The 10475-nt window shown below is 38.5% G+C and overlaps 1 protein-coding gene and 1 long non-coding RNA gene across 10 annotated transcripts in view; one reads left to right on the top strand and one right to left on the bottom strand.

The window, feature by feature from the left end:
- Nucleotides 1-1147: 1147 nt before the first annotated feature.
- On the bottom strand, nt 1148-2889 carry LOC143265208 (uncharacterized). 2 transcript variants are annotated; one of them, XR_013039440.1, is made up of 4 exons: nt 2320-2889; nt 2170-2233; nt 1941-2016; nt 1148-1853 (listed from the first exon to the last, which is right to left on the bottom strand). It is a non-coding gene; the product is annotated as an uncharacterized LOC143265208 (long non-coding RNA). The 2 variants fall into 2 exon arrangements; XR_013039439.1 differs by having other exon boundaries at nt 1941-2233.
- Nucleotides 2890-3152: 263 nt separating this feature from the next.
- Nucleotides 3153-10475, top strand: part of so (SIX homeobox 1 protein sine oculis) — a 69946-nt gene continuing 62623 nt past the window's right edge. For 2 of the 8 annotated variants that reach the window (XM_076535914.1, XM_076535913.1), the window contains exon 1: nt 8699-9050. In XM_076535914.1, coding sequence (XP_076392029.1) covers nt 8988-9050 — 63 coding nt within the window. In that variant the 5' untranslated portion in view covers nt 8699-8987. Of the gene's footprint in view, nt 5551-8504; nt 8648-8698; nt 9051-10475 lie in introns of those variants that run through there. The other 6 variants (XM_076535910.1, XM_012281958.2, XM_076535911.1 and 3 more) reach the window with 6 other exon arrangements.

Here is a 10475-nt window from a genome sequence, read left to right as displayed (position 1 = left end):
GTATTTCTTGACGTCCATTTCCAAATGTGTCCATCCTAAATAAATATTCCAATTAACGTTAACTTCACTTATTTAGCATTACCAGTACATCTAGATAATTTCCTTGTTCCAAATAAACCCAACAGAATGGTCCACTGCAATAGTTACAAGCACACTACAACATAAGAAAGCTAAAAAGAGAGCTAAAAGCTGATTTCAATTTGTTAGTAGTTTATGAAGCATCCTGTAGAAGCTATCAAACCGGACGATATTCGTAAGTTCAAACAATCCCGGGGCCAAAGTTCGTCCCGCTGAATCGAGTCTCTCGCGAGCAGTTACCAGACGTCTTTGTGCGATGAACGAGGCACGACAGAGGCGTGCACATGAATGGAGGGGTAGCAGGAGGTGCAATTATGGGTTATTCAGGTCTCGCCACGGGATACCCGGGGTGCCGTCACCATGGAATTTCTCGTACGCGCGTATACCTGGCGCCTCTCTGCCCTTTTTACGTTGTGCACACGGCGAACGCGTTAGTTTCGAAGGAGGAGAAGGGGAGAATAACGAACGTGGAACGGAGACAGAAGCCAGGAGGTGGAGGAGGAGGAGCAAGGGAGCAGGGAGAGAAAAGCGGTGAGGACGTCTCTGCGGGAATCCCCGCGCTCCGCCACTTATGGGAACTTGATACGAGCTTTTCGTCGGATGCTCTCTTGCGTTTTCGCATTGTTGCGCAACCATGTCGTCCTTCCTTCGTCGTCGTCCTACGTTTCCCGCTACGCGTGTCGCAGCGCTCTTTGCCTTCCACGACAAAAGGAATCGATGTCAATGCGAACGCTTTGTGCCGAGTTTCTTTCGGCTTCCGGCTCGTCCCGAGACGACCAAATTCGTGTTTACACCGTTGGAAACTACTTCCAGACTATTTGCGATTCCTCTTGCTACGTATTATATCGCCGTGAATGACCTATGCGCTATTTCGCCGTATATTGTATATGCGTTTTGCACCCACGTGCTGCTTGCTTTCTTGGGGGTGCTAGATTCTGCAGTTACAATTTTAGGAAAATAACTTAAAAACTTTTACATGTGATACAGCTTGTAAAAGTACCTTTTATAAAAGGTGTATCTGACATTGGAAGATTGAGGAAATCTTTTGAAGGAAGTGTGTAAAGACTCATTCAAATATGTTCTTCACACAATGTGTTTTATGACAAGAACGTTCAAAAATAAGGAAAATAACTAATTCAATACTTTGTGGTAATTTATACTAACAACCTAAAGTTCAATAGCTATGTACTGTAGAACAATTATTTATTACAATTTAATTAAAAATTTCACATATTATCATGTCATAACATTTTGTAAAAAATTTTTCAACTAAAGAAAAAAATTTTACATCTCATTTTATATTAAACATACCACTTTCATTTTTTTAAACACATTCATCTTTTAAACCCCTAAAAGCTGTATACCAACTAAATTCATAAATGTGAAAATTAAAACAATAAAACAGTTAAAATTTCTAAATTTCTAAATTAAAAAATTCTAATCTCAGTTTAAATGCGATAATATATGATAATGTATGACAGACGATCTTGTGTATAATTTGATTAATGGTGAAGCGTACATATTTACTAAAATGGATGGTGATGGAACGGCACGCGACGCGGCGATCATTTTCAACCAATGTTATAAGAGTATATTATTTTTAAACAAGTTGTCATCGAGAAGATCGAACGGTTAATTTCACGGTTGCTTAAAGAGGGCGCAGAGACCACCTAGATGTCACATTACGATGTCAACGACTTCTTCCTGGACCACAAACCGCCTCTGTCAGTTGAAAATGAATGGTGACGCCACGGGTGGCACTGTGACGGGCAGAACTACAATCGGTGAAAATGTGTCAATTTTATTGGAGGGATTTATATTCATAACCTCGAACCGGTATAACCTTAATAAAATATACGTACCACAAGATTTATTTATTTATTTTATATTCAATATATGTATAATGCGATGAAATGTTCTTCTGCTTTAATACTGATGCTATAAAATAATAGAACAATTATAATAATAGTATAATAATGGTAGTTTAATAGACTTAACAATAATAGTTTTAATAGCAGAATTATTTACTGTTAAGGTTATGTATGTTTCATATTTTGTACCTCAGTACATATTTTACACTTTATACATTACCTCAGTATATTTTATACAGATATATATTTATACAGTATATTTTAGTATACTTTATACATCAGACCTGTAAATATATTCATTGTATTAACATAGATTGAATTCACTAATATACAAATTTACAAATTATCATAAAATTCAGTTAACTATTACCAATTCAAATTTAACAGAACAGAAAGAAGCCATATTTTAGGTTCGGTTTTCAACTTGACATCAAGGAAGCTAGTAAATTTTTTCCAAGAAGATCCGGCGGCCTCTGGCGACACGGCGGTCAGTTATTTTGTTAACCGTCAAAAGCGAACCGCGGAAGTGATGAAACAAGAGCAGAAGGGTTTCCCGATCACACGTGCAGTGTTCGAAGATGTCCCACATCAATCAAGATAGATGGAAAACGGTACGTGCAAAACAAACTGCGTTCTCGTTTGGATAATACAGAAGTACCAGCGCGCCGGAAAATCTGGTAGACAGACATTATTTTAGGAAGCAAGGTCTTGTTTTCCCAAAAGTCCTTTCGGTCTGAGAAAACAAGATGTCCTTTGTCCGACTCGCCATACGATCCTCTTCAGAAGTAACTGCCGACTGCGTGTCAAAAATCCTCATAACGCGGAACAAACGAGAACCTGAAATATTTTGTACGATTCTGGTGGAGTAAGCCTCAGAAGAATAGAAGTTTATAGAACTTCATAGAAGGTAACTTAACCTAATTTCTAATTTGACCATTACATGACGTAATCGAACATTTCAAATTTTCTTGTACTTTATAAATACATATTATATACATTTATAATAGTTTAATTGGTTCTTATAAATTTTATTCTACCAGTAATAAAGAATTATTATAAATAATTATCTGACATTAACGTTCATAGATTTGTAAGATTATATAACCTATATTTTGAAGTACATTCAATTATCTACACAATGGTTAATTCTTTGTAGAATAACATTTCTTGTTAGTGTTATTTTACACAATAATATATCGATATTACGAGACAGTAATAAGTTCGCATTTTATTTCGCGTGTCACGTAAACGAGAAACAGTTATTAACGTCGACTATATCGCCAGCGCGTTCGACTGAACACAATGAAAAATCGATTTATGACACTTGCATATTTATGAACACTCACGAAAAAGAAGATAGAGTACTTAATCACAGAAGTTGGATAAAGTTTCATAGTGATTCGTTATAAATTCTATTCCGTTTTAATTCTGTACACAGTATTGATCATTTTATTCGACAACGAAAAGATAGGTTAACGAATGGAAAAATTAAAACAGTAACTCTTTTGTTCCACCTGAAAAGTCTCGATGAAATTTAGTGACACAAATCGATATTTAAATTCGAACAATTGCACGCGTTCGATTCCATCGAAGTTGCAAACGGAAGGTTCGATCGATCGCCAAATCGCAATTAACGCGTCAGTGTTTCCTGCAAACGCATCACGGTACGCTAACGAATTTCACGTTTCTGTAACATCGCGCGAGACATTCATAAAGGGTCATTAAATAGCTGGTCAATCCTACAATTTAACGAGTAAACGGAAAAGAACTGCGTCTGTCTCGGGATGGATTCCTCCGATTTGGTCGTGCATCTCTTCAACCACGTTCACATCAGAGAAGGAAGCTCGTAGAAGTCGAGGTGTAACGAGGCTTATTTATTGCCGTCCAAGGTTCGACCAATCGCGAGACGGGATGGTGGTCGTGGCCATGCCCAGCAGCCAATAGCATCGCGCGTTAGTTAGCTGTCAGCTGGGCCCCGCCTCGACCAATCGGCGCTCAGCTGCGCATGACAGAGTGGCTCGATCTCGAAACACGCCGGAGCAGCAGTTCCTTCTGGTGCGTGCGTAGGAGAACGTCTCTCTTTCGTCCGGCCACGAAAGAGAGAGGGAGCGTTGAATTGACATTTCGCGATTCGTCGTCGAACTGTATTTAATAACACGAGCCAAACGTCTCTTAGTTGCCGCGTGTGACATCGAATACCGGTTACGTTCGAGCGAGTCGCGTGTTCGTTTCTCGGGAGTGTTTGACGAGTGCCAGATAAACAGTGAACACCACGACGTTCGAGTGCATCTTGTGTCGCGTGAAGGGCCCGAAAGTCAACGACGTTTGGAAAAGTTCACGTCTCGAGGAAAGAAGAAACGAGAGAGAAAACGGACCATTTAACACGCTCCTAATAATAGCCGGTGCGCGTTCGTACGCGAGTATACTAAGCGCCTATAAATACACACCTACCACGGCCCGCGGAAACACGAGCCCGTGGATTTCACGGTGCAACCTGCCACGAGGAGATAGAAAAGACGCGAGTCGAAGGGAAAAGAGGGAGAATATAATCTCGAAGGAGGGCGCACCTGGCGCTCTAAGAGAAACTTGCCATAATCGGATCTAGTCGGAGGTAGTAACGCAAGATAATCGCGGCACACGGGACAAGGAAAAGAGAGAGAAAGAGAGAGAGGGAGTGTGTGCGTGAAGCAATCGGGTCCACCGGCTGCTGCTGGTGTATCAACTCGAAAGCAGATTAGAGAATAACCGCACCTGGAACGAGATTTTATTATTTCGCGGGTATATCCTTTCTTTCCGTCTCGTAACACGAGAAACATCCCGGCAGGGCTCGTCGGCCGGCCGAGAGAGCTTGCAGCGACTCTCTACCAGCGGTGGCCTAAAAATATCTTCTTCCTGCATATTCTGACGCGTTTACAGCATCGAGTCTCGTTCCTGCATTATCGAATTTTTCCCTGCTTTCTCCCGGTTTGAAAGCGTACTTCGTTTGGAGGATCCACGAGTGTGACAGACGCGAGCCGGTAAGATGTCACGCAGGTGAAAGACCGTGACTATCGAAAAGTTATGAAGATCATCGAGTCCATCCCCGTAGTCGAATATCCGCCGTCGGAACGATCCTCGAAGGAATCAGGTCCCGTCCGTCGGCCGAACGATCGGTGCGCGGATTCCTCGACAGGAATCGAACCGGAAGAGGAAGATTCGATCGCGTGGTAAAGATACAGTGAGTGAAACGAAGTGCAAAGAAGAAAAGTGGTCCACGGTGGAGGGTGGAGGAGGGAACGGTGTGCAGGGGGTCGCCGTGGGCCCCGGAGATGATGCGATGATGGCCTACGGAGGAACCACCGGAAACGGAGGTGCGATGGGACCTTCTTCTGGTGGTGCGGACGTTTTGGGCTCGACCGGTGATTACAGCCCACAGGGAACGCCGACACCTCTCACGGGACACTCTGCGGGACCCGTCGAGGCGACCACTTATGGTCCTGCCGCAGGACCCACCAGTTATAGCCCGCAGGATAGCCCCGCGAGCTCCGCCGGCGGCGGGAGTAGCAACGGGCAATTACCGAGCTTTGGATTTACCCAGGAACAGGTCGCCTGTGTTTGCGAGGTAAGACGATCAGTATGTTTTGTTGATGAGTTTTTGACGTTTCTTTTGTGATTTGGACAATTGAGTCGAGGTACGGGTGTTATACGTTGTCCGACGGTTCAGGATACTTTTGATAGTATTTATGCAAAGGTGTTAATCGATCAAACTTTACCAGTATTCCCCATATTAATGTGGGCAAGAAATAAAATTTTGCAGGAAGAATTAGTTATTTTGGTTCACTTTTTTATGGCACTCTAATTGTATAGCCAGTATGTACATAATTGTCTAGTATAACAAATAGCATGAAATATAAAATCAGATTGAAATAATCATTACTATAAAATTTCATTTTTATGTGGTTGTAAAATAAATTCTGTATGGTGAGATAAATAAGAATGTCATATTTATTTGTTGTTATTTGTTTTTACACATAAATGTATATGCAATTTGCAGCAACATGACAATTGAAAACAATAGGGATCTGTTGTCAATGTTGCCTTGTTTACTACACATTGAAATTACGCATTATAGTTCCACTCGTTATATGTCAATTCCACCATGCGCTATATTACCGCACACTATATTACCACACGTTATTGTTACCGTTCTATAGTTTTGTATGACAACTTTATATCTTAAAATGCATAAATAATTATTTTAAGCCTTTGTCATTTCTGTTATATCAAATCTCCTTACCAAAGTTTTCATTCTGAAATCATAAATCATTTTTGCATTTCTATTTATAAAGCTGGTAAAGTTTAATCGTAAAACTTTGACACCCTGTATTTCACACATTTAGTGAACACATAAACGAATGACAATGCATTGTACATTGTCTTAAGACTTTTTCGGGTTGCACTGAACGAGATATATAGCTCGCTAGCTACCTAGTATTTGTTCTCAAGATGCTCGAGCACAATATCTTACGTGAATTTATGTATTCCGCGACAGTTGATGATGAAACTGGCTCTATAATTTTGTAATTTTCCGAGGATAATCGGACGTATAACATTGTATAGCACCTCGCGCCAAGATTCACTTGCATGTCACACACCTAATGGAGTTCATGCGATTTTAGTGCAATCGTAAATTGTTTTGTGCCGCGACGTTTACGCTCCTCTCGCATCGAACCGTTACTGGTACACGTGCGTGCGTCGGAATTTCGTTTCTTAAATGTCGGGTACACTTTATTCGGTAGACTATGGACCTCGTTTGTCAAACGCGAAAGAGTACATTATAAATGGAAAGCACATAGAGTTTCGTCAACATCGTATACCTAAATCTTATGGAAACTTTGCAATCAATGTAGTTACCCCTTCGAGTACCGTTAATGGACCCTACATTTTCAAGGAAGAATGTACTTTAATAAAAACAAATATTCTTTCTATAAATTTTCATTTAAGCAAGTTTTAATATGTGTCTAATAATAATGTAAAATTGTAGTAATAATATTTTATTATAGTCAAAAGACATTGGGTAAAAATTTAGATATTTTTGTTAAAAATAATGAAACTAAAAATGCTAGTTTGAAGTGAATAAGTTTGTACAAAAAATAATTGAAGTACCGTGTAATGTTATTCGTTTAAATCTTATTATTTTTATTTTAAGTTTGATTAAGAATAAATGGATATGAGCTAACCTGACCTAAGTACTTCAGGTTTGTCTAGGTTTGAATCTAACCTAACCTACGTACTTAAGGTTTGTCTAGGTTTTGATAGAACCTAACCTAAGTACTTAAGGTCTATCTAGGTTTGAATATAACCTAACCTAAGTACTTAAGGTTTGTCTAGGTTTGAACATACCCTAACCTAATCAATTTGAATATGTACCAAATTAGGTTAAGTTGAAGTACAAAAATAAATAGAATTAATTGTATAAAATTACTTATATTTTACTTCAGTCACTACTGTAAACCTTAACAATATCTTACCGACAATATCAATAATGATATAAGAGCAGCATATGTGATCCGTCCATCTGTCAAATCCCGTCGGTATTCGAAGGGTTGAAAAGCAAAAAGAGAAAGGAATTAAAGACGAAACTTTTGTGCGAGATAAAGGTGCGCGAGGAACGTTCGTTATTTGTACATATTTCCCATATGTACGTTCTGCATACGGCTAGACGTTTAACTCCTTGCCCACGTCACATGGATATTCCCGTTTAATTTACGACAACGTTTCACCCTTTCGATAAACGAGCGTGCCGTCGGCTCAGAATGGAATCGTTTAACGGGTAATTACGTTCGCGTCATAATAAAGAGGCTTAGACCCAGTGCAAGTGTTTACGATCGCGTCTTCGAATAATTCAAACTATCTGTTTTCGGTTAAAAGCATTCTTAGTCGCTTGACGTCCGCCATTATTAACCCTTCTTCAGATATATGGCTTCTTACGGACATTATTTCTTTTAAGGTACCATTTTATTGAATTGATAAGTGTACTTTGTTCGCGTTTTGTGGTATATCTGGGCTGCGGAAATTTGGGAAAAGATGGAGAGTGCTAGGGGATGTGAAGATTTGAGTATTGTAAACTTAGGGATTTAGGGATTCAGGGATTTGGGGGTTGGAATATTTGGGAATTGAGAATTTAGGAATTTAGTAAATTAGGAAAATAGGAAATTAGGAAATGAGGAATTTAGGAAATTAGGAAGTTAAGAAATTAGGAAGTAAGCAAATTAGGAATTTAAGAAATTAGGAATATAGCAAATTAGTTATTTGGAAAAATAGAAATTTAGAAATTTAGGAAATTAGACATTTGGTATGTAGAAAATTAAGAATTTGAAAATTTAGTTATTCACTAATGTGAAGATTAAGAATGTAGAAATATAAGAATTTACCTTTTATAGTAAAATTATAAGAAATAAAATTGTGACGTATTTTACATCCCAAATTTCATACGTTTGAAATGCAACCCACTTGATTATAATATTAGAGGGGTACCATAATCCAAAGAAGGGTTAAACGCGAAACAAAGCTATAATTACGCACGACACTCGTCAGATGTCACTTTAAATCGATCACCATTGTTAATTCGTGATTATCCCGTGAGACGTGGGCGCTAGTTGTCTTGTATCATATAATCGGAATAAACCACCCAATGGGCGAACATTCGAGATAAAGAAGTAAGGATAATCAATGTATTTTTCGTCGGGTGCCGGTTTACTGCGGCCGCCATGTTGCGTTTCGAGATCGCTCGCTAAGCGATAGACATCGATAATCGAGTTTCCACGATTCGCGACAAGTCGGTTTAGAAGCCGATCGAAAGTTCCGCGTGTAACTCCGTGATTAAAGTGTAATATCACGATCTCTGTCGTCCATTTCTCTCCCGGGCTTTTCGACGCGTTTTATTAATCCATTACACGGCGGTATTTCTCGCGTCTGGTGATTAATCGTTCGTCAGAACTGTCGCGGGCAGAAACTATATAGGTGGCACCCGACGACGCGAATGAAGAAGTAAAACCCATGGCAGGTGCACACGAGACTCGTACCACCGTCGCGTCGCTACGTAATGGACCCTCGTTTTCGGTAATTTGGATGTAACCGAGCCAATCGATCGCGTCACACTGTCTCACGTTGTTTCTTTCGATCCTTATCCTGCGTCGCCTCTTAATGGGACTTTAAACGTTACCTTTTTCCTTTTCTGTGCTATTAAGTGTTACGAGTCTCGCATCGAAATTAGCTACCGAGCCTCGTGAAAAGGGCACAACAGTGTATCGCGACTCTGATCTCTTATGGCAGAATAACTTTTATGGTTAAACTTCGTCTTGCGCGAGAAATTGACATATCGTTCGAATTTGGATTGAGTCACCCAACTTCTTATATTTGCAATTTTATCCAAGTTATTTCTGTAAAAGTTTATATTTCTAAACTATCGAATTCAAGAGCGGAAGATTGACATCAGATATTTTTGACCAGCTGCCTAGCCGCCATTTTGGAATTGGAGACACGGAAAAATGACATAATGCGTAAAAGTAGTATTTACAGATGATCTGTGTAATGAAAGGGCAGTTTCGACTGAACATGCAGTCGTTTAACACGCTGCTGATTATTATCGATGCCGATATCGATAATTATACATTGATAATATCATTAAGAGGGTAGCCAGGCAACGCATAATTTTCTTATTTAAATTACTGTTTTTAACACTTTTTTTGATTTACATAATTCTTGTTTAAACTTCAAATTTAAATAATTTAACTTAATTTGATGCATAATTTTATCATTTAAATCTTACTCTTGTTTAAACAAATCTTGATTCAATTTAACCTTGATATGTCTTGATATAATTTATCATAATTTAAATTTATTTATTCTAATTTGAATTTCAAATTGAACCTAACATTCTAGACAATAATAATTGGTTTTAATGAGAAAATTGTTTTGGATTAGGTCTGTTTAGATTAAGTTAGGTTGTTTGGTTAATTTAAACTATGTTAGGTCCTGTAAATTTAAATTGGGTTAGGTTAGGTCAAGATTAGGTTAGATTATGTTTGGCTAATTTAAACTAGGTTAGATCTTGTTAATTCAAATTAGGTTAGATTAGGTCAGGATTAGGTTAGATTAGGTCTGGTTAAATTAGATTTGAAGTTCAGACGAAAGGAAATAAATTTGAACGATTAAAATTATGTTTTACTTTAACTTTTATAAAGTTCAATATTTTATATTATTAATATATTGTCAGCGACAGGAAGTTATATCAGTGACATCATCATTAGCAGCGTCTCTACTACAGTTATTCTAAGAACAAAATAAATTAATAAATGAATGCCCGCTACAAAACGAAGTTTAACCAAGAATAAACACGTTGACCAAACCAAAAATGAACCCATAAAATCTCCAATTAATCACTTACAGTAATATTACTCGACTCATAACCTGTTATACTACATTTAAGTCCTTCTATGACAGTCAACGTGTTAATAGTCCCGAAAGGTTTACAAATGTTCGAAA

This window comes from Megachile rotundata, chromosome 10 (assembly GCF_050947335.1).
Source record: "Megachile rotundata isolate GNS110a chromosome 10, iyMegRotu1, whole genome shotgun sequence".
NCBI lineage: Eukaryota > Metazoa > Arthropoda > Insecta > Hymenoptera > Megachilidae > Megachile > Megachile rotundata.
This window is presented reverse-complemented; position numbering and strand designations above follow the sequence as displayed.